This window comes from Nipponia nippon, unplaced genomic scaffold, assembly GCF_047370975.1.
Source record: "Nipponia nippon isolate SJK-2023a ecotype South Korea unplaced genomic scaffold, ASM4737097v1 scaffold_1, whole genome shotgun sequence".
NCBI classification, from domain to species: domain Eukaryota; kingdom Metazoa; phylum Chordata; class Aves; order Pelecaniformes; family Threskiornithidae; genus Nipponia; species Nipponia nippon.
In genome coordinates, this window is record NW_028262290.1 from 8202128 (window position 1) to 8227968 (window position 25841).

General features: G+C 38.8%; 1 protein-coding gene across 2 annotated transcripts in view; it reads left to right on the forward strand.

Annotated features, from left to right (window-relative positions):
* The window catches only part of ZFAT (zinc finger and AT-hook domain containing), a 94310-nt gene that overhangs the window by 30772 nt on the left and 37697 nt on the right, over positions 1-25841 (forward strand). For both annotated transcript variants that reach the window (XR_015701465.1, XM_087744454.1), the window contains exons 5-8: positions 11346-11496; positions 11769-13237; positions 14479-14711; positions 22597-22684. Coding sequence is in view for 1 of the 2 variants with exons in the window: in XM_087744454.1 (XP_087600580.1) it covers positions 11346-11496; positions 11769-13237; positions 14479-14711; positions 22597-22684 (1941 nt within the window). In the remaining variant the exon portion in view is untranslated. The remainder of the gene's footprint in view (positions 1-11345; positions 11497-11768; positions 13238-14478; positions 14712-22596; positions 22685-25841) is intronic.

Here is a 25841-nt window from a genome sequence, read left to right on the forward strand (position 1 = left end):
ACGCTGAGCTGTAAAAAATTTGGTCTTGCAATATTGTAAATACGGGGGAAGGTGCAAAAGGACTGGTGAGCACTGGAAGTGTGGAAAGCTGACTTCAGGGTGGTTTGAGGTCTGTGCTGCTTCGTTTTACTACCCGCGGGTGCCGTTCTCTCATGTGATGTAACCCTGGGCTCTTCCCTAGCTGTTACTAAACACTCCTTTTTCCACTGTCTCCCACCTCTTTTGCCTCTTCCCCATCGCATGTAGCGTCTCCCCCATCCTGGTGCCCGTTCCCCTCACGGCCACGTGTGAGGCTCCCCTCGTGTCCTCTACTCCTTTGTCTGGGCAAAGGGGAACATGCGATGCCTGGTTAAGGCGCCCATGTAGGTGTTAGTAAATGGGTTCATATAGGTGTTAGTTTATAGATTTATACATGCACCCTCCCTTCCTCAGGGCTTTCGGGAAGAGCTGTAATTGGGGTCTCCTCCCTCCTGGTGCTAAATTTTATGAACCTTGTAAGAATTTTTATCTTTGAGATCTTTACATTTCTGGCAAGAAGAATTTTCAAGAGGGGAAGGACAGGCAGTAGACAGTGCAATCAAAGACCCATTTTCTTAGGAAACTAGCCTAAAGAGGCAAACGAAATAATAGTAAATACAGATAGTGAAAAAAATGTGGCCACCATATGATACAGGAGAGGAAATGAAAATCTAGAGGAGATTGGTGCCTTAATTACTACCTAGTAAAATTTTTCTTCTGAAAACAAAAAACTTGGGTTTTCTTTACACATATGCTTTTTGAGTGACTCAGAATATTAAAAGAGCTTCAACTTTGGAGCTATTGGTGCATAGTACATATTACATTCAAAAGGCTTTAATGAACCAAAGGGATTTATGGTCAAATGTGAACCTTCACCTATTTTTGAAGGTCCTCTCATTTACTTGATTGACAATTAGTAATCTTATTACGCTCAAGTTCCCAGCTAGAATACATGTAATAAAAAAGTCATTGTTATTAAGAGAGTTATGAATTATCATCATACTTTTCAGAATTTGGAAATTCTAGAAGGTATTATGTAAGTGGCTAACTCTTTGAAGAGTCAAAAGAAAAATACTTTATTTAATACAATTATGTTTTAATTTATTTTTCATTGCTTTTCCTTCTATGTTTTTCACTAATTTCCATGATCTAACTATATTTTAATGTCACTATCAATTCTTAGGCTGTTCCCCTTCCTTGGTAATACATACCTGGAGTTTTTATAAAGATCTTTCATAGTCTTTTATTCCATTTTTCTGGAGATTTATCGTTTGCTCAAGAGGTGAGTTATTGCTATAGACTGCTGTTGAAGAATATGAATAGATAAAACATTTTCCCCTTTTCCCCTGTTCTGTGTGGTAGATAATCTGTAAAGTTAAGTTGAAAATAAAGTTTAAAAGTGCTTAAGCACTATCAAAACTTAGTCATCTTTCTGCAAGCATTAGCATTCTGTAGCCACCTGTTATCTAGCTTTAAAGATACATGGAAATATCCCTTTTCATGTCCAGTGCAGTAAAATCCTATTGAAGGTGTCAGATAAGCATTCTGTCAATTAGAAAAATAGAGAAGGCTTTAAGAATTAGTTGTATTTTATCCACAGTATAGAGGAAGTATTCAGACCGTATGTCTCCCTTCTTAAATGGAAGATGCTTTTAGGAGTATTACATTAACAGTTTGCTGTAAGTTTGCTATACACTGTTGTTTTGGACACTGCTTTACGTCATGTGTTCAGTAGATTATGACTAAATCGATGTCTTCAAAATCCCTTTGAACAAACAGATCAGTTAGTTTTTAACTTCCCAGGAAGGACAGCGGGACCACATTGATTTTTTTTTTTTTTTTCCCCCCATGTTCCTTTTCTGTCATGTTTACTTGGGAGGCATATGAAGGGTAATAGATTTACAGCTTTAGAAATTTGAAAGCTTCCATTAATCCACAGAGTAAATGCAGTTTGAATGAAAGTGGTAGGTTTTTTTTTTTTTCTGTGCATGTGTTGAAGTACCTACAGGCTAGAGAGGTGGGCCTGTGTGAGCCTCGTGAAGTTCAACAAGGCCAAGAACAAGGTCTTGCAGCTGGGTTGGGGCAATCCCAAACATGGATACAGGCTGGGCGATGAGTGGATTGAGAGCAGCCCTGCGGAGAAGGACTTGGGGGTACTGGTGAATGAAAAGCTGGACGTGAGCCGGCAACGTGCACTCACAGCCCAGAAAGCCAACCGTATCCTGGGCTGCATAACAAGAAGCGTGGCCAGCAGGTGGAGGGAGGTGATTCTGCCCCTTTGCTCTGCTCTGGTGAGACCCCCCTGAAGTACTGCGTTCAGCTCTGGAGCCCTCAGCACAGGAAAGACATGGACCTGTTGGAGGGGGTCCAAAGGAGGGCCACAAAAATGATCAGACGGCTGGAACACCTCTGCTATGAGGAAAGGCTGAGACAGTTGGGGTTGTTCAGCCAGGAGAAGAGAGGGCTGCGGGTATACCTTATAGCAGCCTTCCAGTACTTAAAGGGGGCCTACAGCAAAGATGGGGAGGGACTCTTGGTCAGGAAGTGTATTGATAGGACAAGGGGTAACAGTTTTAAACTGAGAGAGGGTAGATTTAGATTAGATATGAGGAAGAAGTTCTTCACTATGAGGGTGGTGAGGCACTGGAAGAGGTTGCCCAGAGAAGTTGTGGATGTCCCCTCCCTGGAAGTGTTGAAGGCCAGGCTGGATGGGGCTTTGAGCAAGCTGGTCTAGTGGAAGGTGTCCCTGCCCATGGCAGGGGGGCTGGATGAAGATCCCTTCCAACCCAAACGGTTCAATGATTCTACAACTGGAGGGACCCAAAGACCTTGAAGAGAGGGAGTGCTCTGTTCATGAACATGTGTGCTTTGTATCAGATTAAAAGGAGTACAGTTTTTTGTAAGCATTGCAATTAATAATGAGAATGAATAACTACAATTATATGCACATCTAAAAATACTTTGTGGTGAATGGCAGATACTTTTGTTCATAGTCTGTTTTTAAGAACCAGGGAGTAAACTCTGCCAAATATTCAGTCTTCTGTTTTTTCATGTATTTTATTTCCCATGTTTAAATTCTGTAATATTATCAAGGCTTCTAAAACAAATTTATTATTCATGCTCAATTAGTTTGACTCAGGAGAGATGCTACTTTGAATATTTAAATTGTTGTTTTATCTGAGTCCTGTAATATTTTAAAGACTCGGCTTGTTACTAGGAGAGTTGTTTTAAGTTCGTAAAGATGGTCAATAGTAGGCTTCTTGGTTTTTTTGATAGAGCTTAAGATGTACAAAAATAACATCAAGTATTTAAATTCTTGATGCTAATTATTTTTTGATTTCTAAAGGAGTTGGATTTTTTCTCCTACAAATTCTTAATACAATGCTGTACAGGTTTTTCTCGTCCCAATTTCCACTGAGGAGCCACTTTCCATAAAAGGCCAGCTGTGTTCTGCTGCTGCTGTACCCTGTGCTGCAGTTTATGAACACTTGGTTCCTTCTCCCATCAAGATTTTGGGAAGCGGGGAAGAAGTGGAAGAATGTCATTTTGCTTACTGTTTTGGGACTGACTTAGCTTAACCGATGACAGTCATTTCTGTTAAACTGATAACAGTTGTTTCTGTTGAAGATGACTTTTTTTTTTGTAGCTCACGGAAGGATGCTTGTGGGTTTATGACACATCTGAATGGATTTAATATCCGACTGTTGCCAAGGGAGCTTTCCTGCTTGTCTCTTATTTCCCAGTTCGCTTCCCCTTTCTTGCACCAGCACTAGTGCTTGTGTCAGCCTGTGGTAAACTGATTCAAAACACTGGCAGAATAAATACACATACATGTGCACATACACATACTCATTTTATCTGACAGAGAATTTTTTTCCTACCAGTTTTGCTTACGCAATTGTCTCACATTGGGGCCACACAATTTTGGAAACTGGGAAAGCAGTGCCAAAATGAGTCTCCCAGGGGAAAGGAGGAGGATTGAGACTACCCCTCCTCAAAGTAGCGGAGTGGCTTAAGTCATTAAGCCCGGTACATATAGACTGCTGTCCCAGGGGCAGTGCTGTCCTCCCACCCCACCCCCTGGCCGCAAATTCCTGTCCTTTGGAGCATTGCACATGTTTATGCAGTTGTGTGGTAAAACACACTAGAAAACTAATTGTATATTTGCAGAAGGAGACACATGGTGTAAATTGTAGTCCGATCCATTCTCTGATCCTCTTCATCTTCACAAACTCCTATGCTGGCACTTCTAAGGCATCAGGAACATGTAGTTGAGTGGAGGGCTAGAGAAAAGAAGCTGACCTTATGTTGATTTAAAGCAAATGTGGAATTAAACAAAGTTAGGAAAATTAAAGCTTTCCCTTCTGAATGTGAGCAGGTATCTATATTACCATGGGGTTACAGATTGATTTAGCTCAGCCAGTCTAATGTCCAGCTCTGTTGAAAGGGGTAGTAATCTTCATCCCACCACACATAGGTCTGTAATTCAGTTAAAATATGTTTAACTTCATCGTGAGCAAACCTATGAAAATATTAAATGGTTCTTCGGCTTTATTTAAAGCTGTATTTTGGGGGTGAGGGGTGGGTTTGCATGGGAAACTGAGAGTTATGGGTAGGGTTAGTTTCTGTTGGTTTCACTTTCAGAACTGTCTTACCAGGGGTCATATGCATTTGGAGCACATTCCATCGGATATTGTAGAAATGGAAAAAAATACATTCATTCAAAAAGAGATCGTAAGAAACAAATATTCACTTCGTACCCTTAAATAATTATTTCACCTATACAGACCAAAGTACCTACATTCGGAAGGTTTTGTAAATGTAAAAAGAAAAAAAAAATCCATAGCTTAAAGATTGATCTAGTTGCATCTGTTGTCTCTAAAGGCAGCTTGCAGCATCTCTATAGGAAGGAAATAAGAAACTTATCATGTAAAGCCTCCCAGATTTTGACAGGCATTGAGCTGGTGGTTGCATCTGGGTCATCATATTTAATACATATCTGTTAATTTATCTAAATCCCTTCTTGGATACATTTATATTTTCAGTCTCTGTAGCATAGTGCAGTAATTGTTCCATGATTTAATTACACACAGGGGGAAAGGGTACATTCTTTTGTTTTGTTTTAAGCCTGCTGACTGGTTATTTCTTCGAACTGCTCTTTGTTTGTGGTTTATGAGATAGAGAATGATTATTCACATTTTTTTCACAGTACTGCTAGTTTTAGAGGTCTTTATTCCGCCTTCATTTTTTTCTCTCTTCCAGGCTGAAGGTCTCTCAGATATGTATCCCTTTTCCAAACAAAATACTTCTGATTTTCTCTTTGTTACTGTTTTCTAGTATATCCTTCTTGTCATACATACTTGAAGTTGTAGGAGGTTCACAAAATTTAGTTGGATTTTAGTAGGAATTTGGTTGATGATGTCTCCTGTTCTGTTTTTGATCCATTCCTAATAATTCCTTCCATTGTGATTACCTGTTAGACTGTTGATAAGTTTTGAAGAGTCCTATAGTGAAGGGCAAGATACTTTTCTAAGGGACAGACTGTAAGAGATCAGAGGCCATCACTGAGTTTGAGCCAGAGATGAGGCATGTTGGGTAATGCTTATCTGTAGAAGTTGTTGTCAGAATGTCACGAGGAACTCCAAATCTTATTACTCTTAAAGCAGATTTACTTAGAACAGATGGTGTTGACTGAAAAGAGGAAAGCAAAAGGCATAAATAAAGTCTAGTTGAAGTCCATTCTGCATTTAAAATAGAGATATAATAGTGCTGGAGGAAGGATTTTGTTTAAAGGAAAAAACAGTACAGTTAACCTCTTTTTTTTCGCCCTGGTATTTTGTCCTGGTTTCGGGTGGGATAGAGTTAATTTTCTTCCTAGTAGCTGGTATAGTGCTGTGTTTTGGATTTAGCATGAGGATAATGTTGATAACACACTGATGTTTTAGTTGTTGCTAAGCAGTGCTTACACTAGTCAAGGACTTTTCAGCTTCTTGTGCTCTACCGACTGAGAAGGCTGGAGATGCACAAGAAGCTGGGAGGGAGCACAGCCAGGAGAGCTGACCCAGACTGGCCAAAGGGCCGTTCCATACCATATGGCATCATGCTGAGCATAGAAACTGGGGGAAAGCTGGCTGGGGGTTGCTGCTCAGAGACTGGCTGGGCATCAGTCGGTGGGTGGTGAGGAAGTGCATTGTGCATCACTTATTTTGTATGTTCTATTATTATTATTATTATTATTTTCCCTTCCTTTCCTGTCTTATTAAGCTGTCTTTATCTCAACCCACAAATCCTATTTTTCTTTTTTTTTTTTTTTCCTCCCGATTCTCTCCCCCATCCCACTGGGGGCAGGGGGAGTAAGCGAATGACTATGTGGTGTTTAGCTGCCTGCCAGGTTAAACCACAACATATTTTTATACTCTGACTTCTTGAAATGATTGTCCAGGGAAACAGTTAGGAAAACTTTTATCTTCCTTATTGGCATATATTTTTAATGGAAAACCAGACCTTGTAACTGTTTGCCTTGTTCTTACACTTTTCCCTAGCCTGCGGCTGCTTTTAGAGACATGAACACTGAGGGCATTCTCTTGGGATGTTGTCCTGGTTTCAGCTGGGATAGAGTTAATTTTCATCTTGGTAGCCGGTATGGGACTGCTTTTGGGTTTAGGATGAGAACAATGTCGATGATACACTGATGTTTTGGTTCTTGCTAAGTAGTGCTAAGCTGTTGCTAAATAGTTGCTAAGTGGCGCTCACACTGGTCAAGGACTTGTCAGCTTCCTAGGCTCTGCGGAGTGCACAAGAAGCTGGGAGGGGGCACAGCCGGGACAGCCAACCCAGACTGGCCAAAGGGCTATTCCATACCATATGACGTCATGCTCACTATATAAGCTGGGGGAAGAAGAAGGAGGGGGGGGACATCGGGCATGATAGCGTTTGTCTTCCCAAGTAACCGTTACGCGTGATGGAGCCCTGCTTTCCTGGGGAGGGCTGAACACCTGCCTGCCGACGGGAAGTAGTGAATGAATTCCTTGCTTTGCTTTGTTTGTGTGCACGGTTTTTGCTTTGCCTATTTAACTGTTCTAATTTATTTTACTTCAATTATTAAACTGTTCTTATCTCAACCCACGAGTTTTCTCCCTTTTACCCTTCTGATTCTCTCCCCATCCCACCAAGGGGGGAGTGAGCGAGCGGCTGCGTGGTGCTTAGTTGCTGGCTGGGGTTAAACCACGACAGATATGAGATGAAGTTTCACTACCTGCTAGGTTGGGTAGAGCCTAGAAACGAAGTTCCTCACTTTCTGGGCACATGTGTAAGTCATTAGTTTATAATATAGCAGTGATTGCTGTGGCTACTGGTCCATTTGGGAGTGTTGATCTGCTGGAGGGTAGGAAGGCCCTACAGAGGGACCTGGACAGGCTGGATTGATGGGCCGATGCCAACTGTATGAGGTTCAACAAGGCCAAGGGCTGGGTCCTGCACTTGGGTCACAACAACCCCATGCAACGCTACAGGCTGGGGGAGGAGTGGCTGGAGAGCTGCCTGGCAGAAAAGGACCTGGGGGTGTTAGTCGACAGGAGGCTGAATATGAGCCAGCAGTGTGCCCAGGTGGCCAAGAGGGCCAATGGCATCCTGGCTTGTATCAGAAATAGCGTGGCCAGCAGGACTAGGGCAGTGATCATCCCCCTGTACTCAGCATTGGTGAGGCCGCACCTCGAGTACTGTTTTTAAGTTTTGGGCCCCTCACTACAAGAAGGACATCGAGGTGCTGGAGCGTGTCCAAAGAAGGGCAACGAAGTTGGTGAAGGGTCTGGAGCACAAGTCTTATGAGGAGCGGCTGAGGGAGCTGGGGTTGTTTAGTCTGGAGAAGAGGAGGCTGAGGGGAGACCTTCTTGCTCTCTACAGCTACCTGAAAGGAGGTTGTAGCGAGGTGGGGGTCGGTCTCTTCTCCCAGGTGACAAGCGACAGGACAAGAGGCAATGGCCTCAATCTGTGCCAGGGGAAGTTTAGGTTGGGTATTAGGAAAAATTTCTTCATGGAAAAGGTTAGTCAGGCACTGGAACGTGCTGCCCAGGGACGTGGTTGAGTCCCCATCCCTGGAGGTGTTTAAAAGACAGGTAGGCGTGGTGCTTAGGGACATGGTTTAGTGGTGGACTTGGCAGTGATAGGTTAATAGTTGGACTTGATGATCTTAAGGGTCTTTTCCAACCTAAAGGAGTCTATGATTCTGTGATTAGTAGCCCATACTTAGGCAGCATCCCAAGTGGATGGAGGCATCTAATGTTTCTTAATGCTTCTGTATCTTCTAAGTAACTACCTAACATGAGGGCATGTGAATGCCTGCTGTGAGCAAGTACTCTATCAATATGTTCGTAGAATTGGATCTCCTTCTTTAGGCTTTTAGAGGTATTTGCCTCTATTCACTGCATGGGGAATGTAGGTGGTAGTGTTAGGATGACCCGGGGTGTTCTTTCCACTTCAAGTATGTAAAATACTGGTGAGCTAGTACTTATCTAGTCTACCTAATTTAGGTGATTAAAATTTTGTACTGATAAAACAAAAGCCTATTAAACAGCTCAACAGTCTTTTCAGGAAATGCTTAAACATCCTGAAAGGCAGAAGGGTGCAGAGGAGGTTTGGTGCAGGGCATTTAATGAGGATCTTTATCTCACGTTCAGGAAATGGGAGGCCTGAAAGAGGTAGCCATGCATATAGAGCAGTTCAAGATCTATTTTCTTTTAACTGAGTCTTTCTAAATATAGAAGAATTTGCTTCTATTTTAAAAATATTGAAGTATGGGAACACTGGTCTGGTGTCTAATGTCTGTTTTATGATGTTTATACTAAACCCACTGATTGAACCACATCTCCTGTGCTGTAATGACAAGCTCCCATCTCACCGGGCTACTGCAGTGCAATTTGGGAGATGCAGTCCTGCTGGACAACCTGGCATTTGTGGGAGAGGGAGTGCCAGGAAGAATAGAGGTTATATGCTCTGGTGACATTTAGGTTGAAAACCTGGAAGATCAGTTCTGATCAACTGGCAGAATCTTTAGCACAGAACTGAAAGCATTATTAAAAAACAGTAGTCGAAAAAGCCATCTTTAGATCCAGCCAGTTCAGTGAGCAACAGAGCTATTACAGCCTGTTTATTGATAGAGTTGGCTGATGTCCCATCTGATAGAAAAAGCTTCAATAGCCTTACATACTCCTAAATGGCCTCTTCTCAAAATATCTCAATTTCCCACTTTAAATCACTCTGAAGGACCCACAGGATATCCATCTTTCTCCCTTGTCTTGTCTACAGCACTGCTTTCCTTAACTTAATGTCCCTAAGTCTTTCAGACATGTTGTTGGGTAACCCCCACTTATTATTGATGTTTCCCATATAGTCTACCTGCCTTTTTCCTGATGCTTTTGCTAGTCTGAAGGCTGAAAGTTTTTTTAGGGAAGCTAGATTTATTTGCTAACCACCTGGTTTTCTTTGGACGGTGTAGTCTCTGTGGTTTAGTTTTGTTGCTCTTATAATTGTTGTTTCAGAGGCTTTATGTTAATACTGCATATATTTTGTAAATAGTATCTTCAGGAATGTGCTCTTTGAGTGGAACAAGAATTAATTTCATCCTTTTGTTAAAGGAATGGATCATGCATCATTCTTTGAACTTTCTTTTTTCTATTCAGGTGTTTCATTTTATATATACTTATATATGAATAACAGTGATAGTCTGTTAAAAATATGTTGAGTATTTATATTATTTATATATTGTATATAATAATGCAATAATAATTATATAATGTATAATTATTAACATTATTATAATATAATATATATATAAAAGACTGTGTTTTGCTTTCTAGGCTCTTTCTAGGCTTTCGTGTCTCAGATTTCTTTGATTCTTACTGTACATTCTTTTCTCTGTCACAAAGGGGCATTGTACTTTTTCTTCCCCTCAGCTTGTAATCAGATGAGTTGAAATGAGATCAGATATTAACGTAATATTGAAGAAAAAGAAAATAAATGGAAACTTAGCAAATTTCAGTTTTACCTGAAGTTGTTAACTTTGTTATTTAATTCAGAGTTATTTTCATGTGCAACCTCTCTTGCTTCCTTGTCCCCAGTATATGATAGAACAATCTTTAACTACAGGTCCTGTAATACTTTTTCCCTAGGATGGATGGGTGTTCATCTATTACTACATATTCAATGTTCTGTTTTCTTTTCAGTATCTGGTCCCTCATTTGCTATTCTTTTTTTAGTATCTGAATAAAAGCAAAATTTTTTTTCAAAGATTTTTCTGTAGTACTTGTTAGTAGACTATGAAGATTTCACAAATATTTATATAATTGTAATATATATGTGAATGAATACATAAATGTATGTAAATTATATAAATACATAAATACATATGTATACAAATATGTAGAATTTCAACTTTTGAGGATAATAGCATTCCCATTGAACACGTGGGTGGATGAGTTACAGACAGACAAGTTGAAAAGAAGGGGATCAATCAGTAATGGTTGCTTGATTCGATATACATGAGGTTGTTTTGGTTTTGTTTTTTTCAGTGTAAATTAATATTTATATGGATTTTCATTACCTTCAATGCTAACTATGGATGCCCGGCATTAAGTTTTTCCTGCCACTGTTCAGAAAATAAAGAACATCCAGCTAAATAACCTCAACTCAATCACATCTCAAAACATGCTTATTTTTGCCTCAACTAACTGTAAAGCTTTGAGGGAAAGAAGAATCTGATCTGACTGCGTTTGGCAGAGCCCCTTTACTCCTGCTTCTAATGGAGATTGAGAAGTGCACATGGAATGTATTCTTTTATTCTGAGGGGATGGCAGCATGCCCCAAAATATAAGCAATAAAAGATCTGTTTAAGGAAAAGACGTGCAGACTTTTAAATAGAGACTAAACAGTGTCTTTTCCCCAGCTTTATTTGTGGAACTGATTAAACAGCTTGACTGAAGTTTGAAAGGATGTAGTATGAGGCAGAAACAGAAAAATTAAAATTTCATTTTGAAAAGTTACAGTTTTTTAAAGGTGGAAGTATTTGGATATAGGATCTCATAATAGTAGGCATCACGCACCATGAATAACCCTCAGAACCAGCAGTCCTGGCATGTTATTTAAGCAGATCTGTGGTGTAAGTACTTCTGGTAAGTGTGTCCATCATTTTATACACATGATCTTAACAACAGAAATTAAAATAGTGGGACTAATGATTACAGAGTTTTATGTTTTGTTTACACTTGTATATTATAGACAATGCACACTTTAATATGACATTTTTAATGAACAATTTTTGTTCTTGCTTTTAGGAGCCACAAAAATTGTTCCTGTTGAGGCTGCTCCCCAAGAAAGTGAACCCACACCTCCAGAGGCAACAGTTCAAGACCCATCACAACGAAGAGGATATCAAGAATATGCCATTCAGCAAACCCCGTATGAACAGGCAATGAAATCTAGCAGGTAATTTTGAAGTACTTGCATTTATATTCATGCAAAATATGACTGAAATGCTTCCCTACCCAGTTTCCTGAAACCAAAATATTTTCTGAGCCTTTTAAATAAAGGAACAGCTGAAAATAATCTTGTGCATAAGTTGCAGAATTTAAAAAGCCTGTGGAGAATACCTTTTTAAAATAAACGTTTCTGTCCATTATGAATATCTAGGGAAATTTTGACATATTATGTCACTGAGTCTCAGTATTGTAAATAAAACTGGTTTGTTTTCTTTTTAGGTTGGGTCCAACTCAGCTGAAGATTTTTACATGTGAATACTGTAACAAGGTGTTCAAATTTAAACACTCCCTCCAAGCACATTTGAGGATTCATACAAATGAAAAGCCTTACAAGTGTTCATACTGCAGTTATGCCAGTGCTATCAAAGCCAACCTTAATGTTCACATGCGGAAACATACAGGGGAGAAGTTTAGCTGCGATTATTGTACGTTCACTTGTCTCAGCAAAGGCCATCTCAAAGTCCATATTGAAAGAGTTCATAAGAAAATTAAGCAGCATTGTCGCTTCTGCAAAAAGAAATACTCAGATGTTAAAAATCTGATCAAGCACATCAAGGAAACACATGACCTTCAAGATAAAAAAGTGAAAGATGTTTTTGATGAGCTTCGTTTAATGACACGAGAGGGCAAAAGACAACTTCTTTATGACTGCCATATTTGTGAACGCAAATTCAAAAACGAACTCGATCGAGACCGTCACATGCTTGTTCATGGTGACGAAAGGCCCTTTGCTTGTGAGCTCTGTGGTCATGGAGCCACTAAATACCAAGCTCTTGAGCTTCATGTGCGAAAGCACCCATTTGTTTATGTGTGTTCTGTGTGCCTGAAGAAATTTGTCAGTTCTGTAAGACTCCGTGCTCACATCAAAGAAGTGCATGCAGATTTGCCTGAGACTTCTGTTTTTAACAGTTCTATCAATCAGAGTTTCTGCCTCCTTGAGCCAGGAGGTGATATCCAGCCAGAAGCCCTTGGTGAACAGCTATCACAAAGTGCAGATGAATCGACTATCATGAGTACTGATGCTATTAACACACCGCAACCATCTGCTCGTAAAAGTGAATCAACAGCTGCAGATGTAAACCATAATGGTCAACATAATGGTGACTTAAAAATTGATACAGTTCCTTTGTTAGAATTTGAAAATCCTCCGGTGGAGAATGTAACAGAGACGCTGTGTGAGACAACGGACATAGCAGTCCCAAACATTCAACCCTGTGTATCATCAGATTGCTTTCTGCTGAAAAATGGTACTTCTGGTTCTGAAGAGTTAAAAGTTTCTCCTGCACATGAAGAGGAGGTTAATCACTGCAGTTCTGTAAATGAGCAGGGTGAAGAAATTCAGCTTTTGCTGACCGAAGACAAAAGTTTAAATCCGAGTCAGAACAATGCAATGACGGAGAACCTTTCAGTCTCTGAAGAGAGAAATCAATCTGTTCCTTCTAGTGAATCAGAAACAAGCAATCCGCCCATTCAAAATTCAACAGAAACCCCGAACCCTTTGCCAGCACCAGAAGCTAATGCAGCCATCGGTCTGCAGGCAGCCTCTTCTAATGCAGTTACATCAGACAGTGGGAGCGGAGCTGTTGCCTTTATGCAGATCTTGGATAGCTTGCAGAAGAGACAAATGAACACGGAGTTGTGTGAGAGGATAAGGAAAGTTTATGGAGACTTGGAATGTGAATATTGTGGTAAGGAGTAGTAGAATGATGGTTTTTGTTGTGGTGTTTTTTTTTTTTTTTAATGTTATATAGTGGGCCATCTTTTTCCTGCTCCGCTGGTTTAGTTTTTGATATATTTGTGTATCTTTGTAGCAGTATTAATTTTGTAGTTCAGTATGGATTCTGGGGTCCAGCAAGATTTACTTTGGGCTGTATAAATAGTGTGAAATGACTCAGATCTCCTCAAAAAAACGATGAGCAGACTACAGCATACCAGTGCTTTGCTAGGCTTAATTTTCTGTTGATGTGAAATTTGATAGATTATTTCTGTCCACGTGCCTCTCCCCACCTCATAACTTTCACTGGGGCCAAACACAGGTGATCTGGGCAAGTGATCAGCATTAATCAGTTCATGCTTTGATGTTTAAGCTTTATCATCAGCTTAGTATAAAATTCAGAGTCTAATATAGAAGTATAGAATAGAATTCAGTCTAGTATAGAAGTATAGAATATTCTATACTATTCTAGTATAGAATTCATAGTATAGAAGGATGTTTGATAATATATGTTCCATACGATAGAATATACTGGCATTTTTTTTGTGACTTGTTTTGAACCAGTTTTTTGAGATGAAAATTTTCATTACGTAGTATCAGATCAAGACTGTTCTGATTGTAATTGGTTTTTTGAGTTTATGAAAGTGGGAAGAATACACCGTTCCCATTTATTCTAACTGAAAATTTTTGTGTTTGCATAGCTGCAAGGGAAACAATTTGGGATGTATTTTGTAGCCTTCATTCTTGACAAGGGAAAGGAATCAAAGTTTGGGGGGAAAAAAAAAAAAGGGTTTTTGAAACACCGTAACATTATCCGTTAGATGAATTGCTATGCACTTTTTGGTGCCATTATGTCAGAAAAGCTTTTAGGAAGGAATAATATGAAAGGAAGTAATAAAGATTTTGACAATCTCTTTTAGTGTACAATTGCATTCAGATTTTTTGTATAGGAGAACAGATTTAAAGGACTTCCTCATTAGGAGAAAGATCATTGGTATGTATTAAAGTTGCCCTTGAAGAGTCTGTTTCAGGACATATGACATAATCTTTTTATATGAAAGTAGTTTTGTAAACATATTTTCAGTAGTGAAGGGTCTTTAGGACAAGTTTTCATTAAAGTCAAAAGGGACAGGATTCGAACTGTGTTTTGCCCAAAAAGAAAACTGAGTATGTGTTGGAATTTTCACTGATCTTTCTGTCTAATTTTATTTTCAGGCAAGTTGTTTTGGTACCAAGTGCATTATGACATGCACGTTCGTACGCACACTCGAGAACATTTATATTACTGCTCCCAGTGCAATTATTCTTCCATCACCAAAAACTGCCTTAAGCGTCATGTCATTCAGAAACACAGTAATATTTTGCTGAAATGTCCCACAGAACATTGCGACTACTCTACTCCAGATAAATACAAGCTCCAGGCACATCTTAAAGTTCACACAGAGCTGGTAAGTAACAAACAAAACGGTATGTTTGTCTAAATTCAGTGTCATCATCATAACGTTTGGAATTGTGTGGCAGTATTTGAAGGCATAGGTGAGAGTTCTTACCTGAGTGCTCTCTGCATACTTCTGTACAGGGAATACATGAGTTACGGCAACTAAATATTTGATCCCTCTCATAGCATTTTCCACTAGAGTACGTCTGTATCCATTTTCTTCCTTCAGTTTTCCCAATATGCTCAGATTCTTTGGATCTTGAGAGAGTAAAATGAGGTCTGGTACTATTGTTACTTTACTTCGTTCCTTGGAACTGAATTCACTTCCTTCCTAAATAAATGATTGTGGTAAAATGAAAATATGTTCCTGTCCTAATTACTATAGAACTAGTTGCAGCCAATCTCTTTGAACATCTGTCATTTTCTGTTGTGGTTACAAAGATGAAGAGATCATGTTTTAAAGGCTCCTGTCTTATTCAGTAAGCCTTCCAGCTCTGAATTCCATTGTGTTAAAACCAGGTCTGGCCTACTTCTTCAATGTGCCCTGTTACATGTTTTCTTTGAGACTATGCAAGGGGCTGCACGCCTGACGGGAAGCCCTCTTTGTGCAGGACACTGCTTTGTGATCTTGTTCTGATCCAACATTATCACATGAATAATCTTTTGAGGAAAAATGTTTTCTACATCAACCCTACTTGCATTTGTTTCAAAAGTATGTTTTAAAAAATATATTACGGTATTCTGAATAAGAAATATTTTAAAACTAAGGAATGCGATTTTGTTCTTCATTGTTAAGGTGCTTTTTTAGAAGTGAAATTATTTACATGCTTTTCGTGGAAGACGAAGAAAAAACAATAGTTTTCTTTACATCAGTGTTGCCTTCTTTTCCTACCACGTGGCAGCATCCTTTCTGCTTGCAAGGTATAGTTGATCTGGGACATTCTAGACTTGTGTATACCCAGAGCGGTTATAATGTGCATACACTCACGCAGTGTATGAACACTGGTAACTTCCTTCTCGTTCCAAATTGACTTCTAGAAAAGGATGTTTGACAAGTGTCTGCTCTCCCGGAATTAAGAATTTAGGCAACTTTCATTTAGTTCAACTTTCATGACTGATAATGCCAGAAAATTGGCATGAACTACATCCTTGTAATTTAGGTTTGTAATAATTCATGCAGTAAAATACTTCCAAAAGGTGATTTACCCTTCTCCTGAAATTTTTTTATTCTTATTCCAGCAGAGTAGAAAATACCAGTTGTTTAATTGCAACGCTCACTTTTTTATCCTTTAAGAACAAGGAAATACTCGGCACAGATGGGCCTTTCTTCATTCTTTACACATTGAGTTTCGCTGGCATTGTCTTGTGAATAAATCTTACGCACTGTTGATAGAATGCAGCACGTATGACACATTCCTCCTAATCACATGAGAAAGCAACATCACAACTCAGTCCTGTGATAAATATTGTTGTTACAGTTCCTTTTACTAGTGAAATGTGATGCTTGAATTAAGGATTTATGTTAATTTTTCCCTAGATGTGGACAATTTCTGCATAGCTACTTAAAAAAGCTGTGCCTGGTGGTTTCAGGTCATCTTCTGCAGTCAGCAGGTGAGCTCTTGGACGATATTTCCAACAGCTGAAGTTACCTTAAAGGTGTTTGTACCAGAACAGGACACGTCACCTCCCAGTCTTGTTAAGTGCTAGTCTTCTGTAACTGCAGGACAGCTTTAAAAAACAAAACAAAACAGGTGACACGAAAGGGAACATTTTTTCCCCCTTTTGTCCCCCAATTCTGTAGTATTTTAAACAGAATCTGAATTTGTTATGAAATGTGCAGAAAGCTCACATACTAAACATTCTTTTAGGCTGCTTTTGAATTTATTGTGTTTGTGATGTCCATCTGATGGCAAAAATCTGTGTAAATGATATCTGAGACTACTTAAGAAAAAAGTCTAAAATTAGATATCCTATATCCTTACGTAAGTACCTGTTTTTCAAGTGTGATGAATGTCCGATGGCTCCCACCAGGAGGATCATTTTAATGATTCTAAATAGAACCGAGAAAATGCATTTCATAATTAAAAACAGTGTGACAGCGAGATCTTTCAGAAGTATGCTTACTGATGCTTACTGTCAAATATATTGGAGTATTTAAATGGATTGAAAAATTCATGTATTAGAATTTACTCAGGGACTAAACTTGGCAGTTCTCATATTGGCCTTTGTGCCCACTGCTTGGTGGGTTTATTTAATGCATACCTCACTGAGCAGAACCAGTCATTCCAAAATATAGTACTTCAGCAAACTATGCACAGTTAAATGTGGAAAGGTACTTTAATGTTAATTTTCATTTGCAAAATCAGTTCTTGATAAATACTAAACTTAAAGCTTCCCTGGAGATAGAAGACACCAAGATCTCAGTTCAGTTCCTTGTATGAATGCCTAACTTTCGTCACCTTGTTGCCAGCTGCTTTTCAGCTGGATCCATGTCTTATTTGGTGAACAGGATAGATGATGGTTATTAAAAAGCAGCTTACTGTTCATCCCTGTCACTCAGTATATAGCCACCCATTTTATTCTCTATGCACCATCCAAGTCTTGCACTGAATTCTGGGGTTGTTTATTCCCTGGGGGGTGATGATGGGGACTGTATGTGCTGCCTGTTGTCTCGGTATTGGCTACTCATCATTGTTACAGGGAAGATTTTTACTTTTGAACTCTGGGAATTGAGGCTCGGCTTGATTTAAAACCAAAATTTTGCAGATATATTCTCTGATTTTCAGTACCCGTCTTTTACCTCTAAGGCTTGTGTAACCGTTTTTGACAATTCTTGGCATTTATGGAGCTCTTTAGAAATTCAAACCATGACACGTGTGAATCACTTCAATGTCATAGTACCTAGGAAAGGGATGGGCAGTTTATAATGACTTTAGAATAATTTATGGTTATGACTGGCTAGTGGTAACATTAGGGAATGGTTGTGGAACTAAACAAAGCTGATGTAGGTACCAGAGTTTGTTTACAACCTCCAGTGGGTTTTACAGTACTCAGTATGCTGAGCAGATAAACAGCACAGAGAGTTTTGTCTCTGAAATTATATTAAATTTATATATGCAATTGATACTGCAAGAAAAGCACCTCTGTAAAACAGGAGATCAGACCCAGAACTACCACTTGCTCTTCGGTGCCTGCGTCTGCGTTCACGTACATTTCGGGATGTAAATGATTCTTGTCTTTGGAAGGATGCTTAGAAATTTCATAACGCTGCTGACCTTTCGTGTAATAGCGTAGTTAGAGCTTTCGGTAGGAAGTGAGGTCCTTGAGCTCTGATTGCTTATTTCCCCTTCCTGAGGAGTGTTCATTTTCAGACCATCACGGGTCTGGCTGTGATACCTCTTCCTCTGGAGCAGTGCCACTATGTAGTCAAGAATGCAAGGTACTGGAAAGGGCAGGCATTAACCAAAAAAATCTATGATCTAATGATTGGGCACTCAGTTGGAAAATGGCTTTTGTTCTTGGTCCTTGCTTCCATAATGAATGTCAGCTAGCCATTCATTTTTACTAGTGGTTAATTCAGGAAAAAATGCTTAAGCAGTACTGTATGCAGGTGCTTGTCATTTTGTGAGCTGTCATTTCTGCTGCTTGCCGGAATTCATAAAAGTCTGTCTAACCATTAGCAAATTTTTCTTTTAGCCTCTTTCACACGTGTGCGTAGCCGCCTCCTGGGTACATCAGATCCTTTTAGCTAAGTTGCATTTTGATAGGACATCAGCTTAATTCGTGAATCTTTAATGAAAATTTTTATTTGAACATCATGACAACTGTGGTGAAGATTTCTGGACGTCTTCACTCCTCAGAAGTGTAACTCAGGGGCCTAATTCTGTTCCCATAGGTGTTAGAAATTAAATTTCTGTTGATCTGAGTAGATGCAGAAGCAGGCTCTGGCTCTCTATTCCTATATGAAATTATACAATCAAATGTCATATTAATTGAGTTGTGGGAACTTTTGCTGGAAATGCTCTCAGAGTACCAATATTTAGTAGAGCTTTGTTTTATTTCCTGCTCATAAAATCATGTCACTACTACTAAAGGAGGGGAATGGATTGTTGATTTCTATAACATATTTGTCTAATTTGGGCTTAAACACTTTTTACTATGTCCATGGTCTTAATTTTACACTATTAATGAAATCAGTAACAAAGCAGTCAGGAGTTCACATAGTCTCTTTTGAAATTAGTGGCAGAATTGCTGTATAGCTCATATGATATGTGATCATATGTATTCTATGTAGGTTCATAAGAGAAGCTACTTGGTCCTCAGAATGTCTCCTTACTGATGAGTGCAATAGAACGGCTGCTAATGTTTCCGATGTTTTGCAGTGTAGGTCATATTTAGTACTATTTGATTCATTAAATAAAGTTCATAGTGGTCTGTTGGTTTAAATACTCCATATACAGAGGCTTTTCATTTTTCTTTTCATGACTGTATACTAGTACGCCTACCCCTTGAGTTATCTTGAAACACATGCCTTAGAGAAACAAAATTCTCTTCAGAGAGCTATAAATTGGTAATGCAATATAGCTGATGCTTTCTTAACACAATTTAAATTCATTTATATAAAGAGACAGGCGTTGTGATTCCTATGTAAGTGGCCTTATTTTATAATGAAACATAGCATAAACAACAAAATTCTGTGATAGTATTAGACTAATGTTTTCACTAGGTTTAAGAATATTTATGGACCTAATTCATTCCTGATTTGTGGAATGTGAACAGTACTTTCAGTCAGAAAGCTAACTTTATTTTGGAATTATTTTAAGTTTCTTACATTTTCTCAAATTGGCTAATAGGGGGAGTAAGCAAATCTTAGGCAGTGTCAAGTGACTTCAGAATTTAAGTAGCTGACTCTGCACCTGGTCTGTAACAAAGGTAGATCCAGCTCTCTTGGTACTTTGCTTCTGTTTGTGTCCTTCAAAAAAAAACCTCAGCAGCATTTAAAAGGCAGGCACTCTGATAAGGCGTGGTATAAATAAATTTTTGTTCTTACCAGAGGAAAACTTGCATGCTGAGGATGTGGTGAAGGTATTACTACAACCTCAGCCTAAGTCCTTCAAAGTGCCTCTGTCATCGCCTGTGACAAGGGCACTCTGAAGAGCTAGAGCCGTGGTGGGGAGACCTTCTCTGGGGCTCCGTGCTGTGACCTGGGTGCTCTGAAATCCATCATGTGCCACAGAGGATTTCTTAAAGGCTGGTTTTGAGGGTGATGGAATTACACTGAAGGACTAGCACTGTCACAAGCTCTCAGGGCAGCGACAGAACTACACTTAGACATTCAAAACTAATAATGTAAGCTTCAAAAATCTGTGGTGCTGACCAGGACAAACAACAGTGAAAGGTTTGGCTTCAGCTGGGTGCTTTCTGTGAGAGACTGGGGTTTGACAGGTACACTTTGAAGGGACTCGGTGCTCAGAAGCACAACCTCTTTGTTACGCTACAAAAGACAGCCCTTTTGAAGATCATTTTAGTGCAGAACTTGGTATAGATAACTTTCTAATTGCTTGAAGAAAGCTGTTTGGATTATTTTGGTTTTGAAAATTTTGTTACCGTCGTCATGTGGAAAGATGTGTTCTTGGTGCCCGTACTTCCATGTTGCTCTGTAGCTCTTGATGCATTTACTGATGATTCTGATTTTTTCTCTCAGGCATAGGCTTATAGCCTTGCCTTCCTGAAAAGTATTAGCAAGAATGTAAAGTTGTCACAATTATAGCATTTTACTTAAAGTAGTGTGTGTGGAGTGGCGTGTTAGGGTTTTTTTTCTTATTTAACTTTTTGAAACAGCAAGGTGTATTTGTCTTAGTGTTCTGGGCACACTGAGAAATACTTAATGCAATGAGTATTAAAGACCAGCAACACCCAACTATACATTAAAAGTATACTATTTTTTTTTCTTCATTTATTGTATATTTTGAAACCAGTTACATAGCAATTTTGAGGAACAGACTGAGATCTGTCCACAAATTTCAGCTGGCCCCTGAACAGCCCCTAAGTGATACTGTGCTTATGCTTTTCTTACGTGTGCCAAATTATGAAAGTGATCATGCAACGTGTTCAGGTAGAAGTCCAAAATCATCAATAGCAGGTTTAGGGATAATAGGTTATATCATTTGAGAGACCTTAATTCCACAAATTAACAGTTCTTTCTCAAGAAGATTTTGTCAGCATTATAGGCTCCTTGAATATCTTCTTCCAAAAACCAGCTGTATTCTCTGCTGTTCCTTCTTCACTTGAGATTCTCAGGGCCCAAAATTGTGACTGCCCCAACTCCATCATAGCAAAATACTGTCCTTGCTCTACTCAGGGTGGTAATCCTTTAGAACCTGCCATCCCCAGTCCCTCTTGTAGGTTTTCTCACAGGAGCAAATGACCTTCTAACAGCACAGGCAGAGTTCTCCTTGTGCCATTGCCATATTAATGGCAGTGAGAGCTTCATATCCCATATCCTACTGTCATGGAATTATTTATTGCTATTTCAGCCCATGAGTTCTAGGGCTACTTCTGGTTTTAACTTGTAAGTACTTCAACATAGGGATTTCTTTCTCAGAGGTACGTGATACTGAATGCAAATACCTGCATCATATTCCAAAACCTGTTTGCCATGAAAACCCATCAATTTTTGCTTCTCTGTTAAGAGAGATGTCCCATTTATAGATGTATAACTGCAGCATATATACAATAACAACCTCCTTGTACATTTTTGATCGCTGTTCTGAGATGTTCTTTGGTCTCAGGTCAGAAACTGGTAGAGTCCAGGACCCTTATTTGCTTGTTACCTCCAAATTTCTCTTTTATAACACGGGGGTTTGTCTCTTTTTGATACGGTAATCTTCCTTCCAGCGTGGAACTTCAGGAAGTTTTCTGTCCTCCTGAAATAACTAGTGAAATATCTATTCTGTAGCTTCAGCTTGCCTTTTACAGCGACCTCTCAGTAGGTAGGTACACAACTCCCACCAGGTAATGTGTTATCTGGTTATCTGCCTAGCTGTCAGACCCACTCATTCGGTTGAGCACCCGGTCAGTTGTGTCAGCAGGTGCTTTTGGAAAGAGCAACCTCTTCAATTTATATAATCTGCAAAGATTATTTTAAATTGGGTAATTTACCAATTAATGGAGAAAAGTTCTACATTTTTATATGGAGTTAGATGTGTTTGTAAAAACATTAAAATTACAATTACATTAAAATTGCATATAGGAAGAAATTGCGTCAAAACTCTCCATTTTTTTATAACACCCGTGACACTGATAAAAGCTAGAGTAGTCTGTAAGTTTTTAAATAAAAATAGTAGAATAATACTTTATTAGTACTATTTGTAAAGTAGTTAAAAATGTAGACACTGAGTAAGTAATGGTGTCTGTCATTGTTAACTCTTCTGCTCAATTTCAGGCTGTTAAGTAGTATTATAAATGCACATGCTGGTGGATGTCTTCAGAATAATGAGACCTGATCCTTAGGTTTCAGAAAGGGTGGACTTGTGAAAAAAATGAAAAAACCCTGAATATTACTGCTTACATCAAATATGTTTTCTTCTGTTACGTGACTTGATCTTTCAACTCTTCATTCTCTAAAGAGTCATTCAGAGGATAATGCTTACATTTATTGTGCATATTCTCACGTGCTGTAACTTGGAGGCCTTCATTCACAAGGATTAATGATGTGCTTAGAACACTTTAATATTTCTCCTTCACTTATTTCATTATAAATATCTTCATTTTTTCCTTAAAAACTGAACCTTCAGTTGTAACTTTGTTGAGAACCATGTGTTACTGAATAATCACTATAGTGATTGCACCAGTGGACTGATAATGCAATCTCTTTTCTTTCTTTCTTGTTTAAGGATAAAAAGAGTTATTCCTGTCCGGTGTGTGAGAAGTCATTTTCTGAAGATCGACTTATAAAATCTCACATCAAGACAAATCACCCTGGTAAGAAAAAAATCAAGGAAAATTTCTTAGTCTATTTCAATAAATGGATAAAGGTTTAGAGTGAGCAGTGTAATGGGATTACATTCCAAAGAAAGAGAAAGATTCTATGTCTCATTTAACTGGTTTAGAGTAAGAATTGTATTGGTTTTGCAGATGTTAGAATTTAGAGTGAAAAAAATTATTGTTCCAGCTTGTGTGTTGTGAATTATATCAGGTAATTATGCTAAGAAATCTGTCTTCATCTGGCAGAGAATTCATTTCCAAAAGAGGGCCTAGGTGAATTCAAATGAAGCATTGGGAAGTTCAGAATTAGGCATATAGACATCCTCTAACAACCCATGAGACATAAACTTCCCATTGGCCATACATAAACTGACAGAAATGCATTTATTGCACATTATTTTGTCTGTAGGTAGTTGAGGTGAATGCAGAGGTCCCTGAGCTGACTCTGCACATGCTCAGTTAATGTGTGGCTGGGCTTTACCTCCAGGGCCAGCTGAAGTCTGCAGCAGGGCTCTTACTAGAACCAGCTGTGGTGTAGCATGGCCAGTATTAAGCTGGAGCTGACAAGCCTGGCTGGATCCAAGCTAACCACTGCAGTCTATTCAAACTCTTTATACCTTACACTCTAGTGCCCTGATTTATCCGTGCAAGCACAACGTAAAATGAATGCAGTAAGTCAATGTGCTGGGCCCTGAGTAAACAATCCTTTCTCAGATCTCTCAAATCTTGGGAGTTCACTGCCAAAGTGCTCAAGTGACCGGTGCAGGGACTGATTTAAATCTGATTGATGTGAACTCGGCAGAGCCGCATTGGTGTGTCCAGACTTTCCTCCTCGGTGTCTGTGTTAGATTGGATAGAAAGGCCCGCTGCTACTGTGGATGAAAGAGAGTTGACTGCATTGGCCAACATAATTTAATTAACTCATCTACGGTGTTACTTATCACCTGACATAATTTGATATTAAGGAAGAAAATACCGGCCACGCTCAAACTGAGTTTGGGGAAGAAAAAATCCAAATAAAAAAATGTAACTTTTCTTGTCTTTGTCAGAAATGTAATGTAATAGGTAAAGCAGTAGTTTCTTATCTTCCTATTGCCACTAGATAGTGCTAGACCCGTGCTTTAAACAGTTTCCTTCACTTGAATTTCAGACGAACTCCCACTTTAGCTCTTTAGTTACCAAACCTCTTTATTTGCAGACCACTCTACAACAGTGTGGTTGGAGGGCTTGTCATACATCAGGGGACATGTCTGATGCAGCAAATTGAGATGAGGAAAGGCTTCTGTGCTATACTGTAGTCAGGAGGTATGTCACCCAGCAGGCATAGAAATTGAATCTCAAGAGCCGTGCCTATAAAGCCTTTGTGCTGTCTCAGCCAGGGAGTATAGGAGACCTCCCTAAATAATGTGATCTGTGAACTAGCAGTACATTGTGTACTGTGCCCTTACAGGTTGCTATCGGTCTGCACTGGTCCATTGACTGCTGAATTATTAGTGTTTGCTGTGTCTGGGGTCCAGAAATACCAGTTAACTCTGGAGCCCGGACGTGCTAAACTCATGCATTTAAATATGTTTGAACAATTCATTTGGTATCTGAATCCCTCTAAAAGTATAGTGTAAATTTTTTGATCCAGGAAAGTGGGTTCTTTTAAACTCTGGGTTATAACAGAGGTAAGGTTAAAAAAGAAAATCTGCACAGCCTATTATTTTGTGTCCTCATTTTTAATTCATGTATTGCAGGTGAATAGAACTTCGAAGCAAAATACTAGATTTATTAGATATATCTCCATGGTACTAAATAAATACTACATCTAAGATATGCCTATGCAGTAGTTATGCAACAACACTCTTTTAATATGAGGAGGAGAATTAATGCACAAATCTTTTTCCTGTGCATGCTGTCCTTGTAATCAGGAGGAAACCCTTTATTCATACAACATACTTAATTACAAGCCAAGATAATGTGAGGGGTCTGATGGTATAAGCTATCAAGTACTGCAGTGGAATGAGTGCAATTGTTTTTAAAAATGTAAATGGAAACGAATAAAGATGAAAGGAAAAATGGATACTGTTAAAAGGAATTGAATTTTAAAACGACATATCAAAAATTAATTTAAACTGAAACTCTTTCGTATTTATCATGAAAATGCTATTTCTGGAGCTCCCCTCTTGTTCATTTCTTAATATCATTCAGCATGATCCCTCCCTTGTCTCTTCTATTTCATCAAGTATAAGGTATGAAATAAAACAGTACTCCTTCCTCTTCTGGGTTTGCAGAGAAATGGAGTTGAATTCCAGTCCCATGAAGGCAGTGGGACAAAAATTTCTGTAGACTTTGGTAGAGCAGTATTTCAAACCAATGAGATAAGAGAGCTTGGCTTTATTGACAAACGATTTGGGTACTCAGCAGCAAAGGAGGAGTCTTGGATTCTGGTCCTAGCTCTCAGAATTATCTACCTTTTCATCTGCAGTCTGATTTAATACAATGTTTGTTAATAGTCTTGAAACATGAGAGGCATCAGCTTTTATAGATCCCTACTGAGCAGACATACTAGCCTGCAGTCTTGAATGAAGGATCTAAGCCATAGAAGGCAGATGAGGCTTCAGGCTTATGTCTGTATTTTTCTTTTTTGGGTACTTTAGAACTTATTTCTGCTCAGTTCATGGGCTTTTATATTTCCCTTTTGAGGTTGTTTTCCTTGTGCATATGAGTTCAGGCAGGGTTTTTGATTCCACTCTGGGACCAATCATCAGGAGGCTAGGTATGACAGTTCATATGTGGTAAAAATCTAAGTTTAGACTGTAACTTTCAAATTTAATAAGATTTTGGGCATAATAAGTCATCAGATTTCATGTCTTAATGTTTAGATTGCATGAGTGCTGTACTTTCATTGAGTTGTGATATTTAGCATTTTAGTCATCTGAAATGTATTGAGTAATTGGATTTATTTTTTTAAAAGCATTTGGCAATGTTTTCACTATGTGTATTTGGGATGTTTTAATTTAAACTTCATTATTTTGAGCTTTTTCACTGTGACAACCAAAACGTTAGATTGTATGAAGGAAAAACTTAGAGAATTGAGTGTGTTTAGCCCGAATAATCAAAGGCTAGGAGAGGAATCTTAGTTGCTGTCTTCAGCTATCTAATAAGAGAT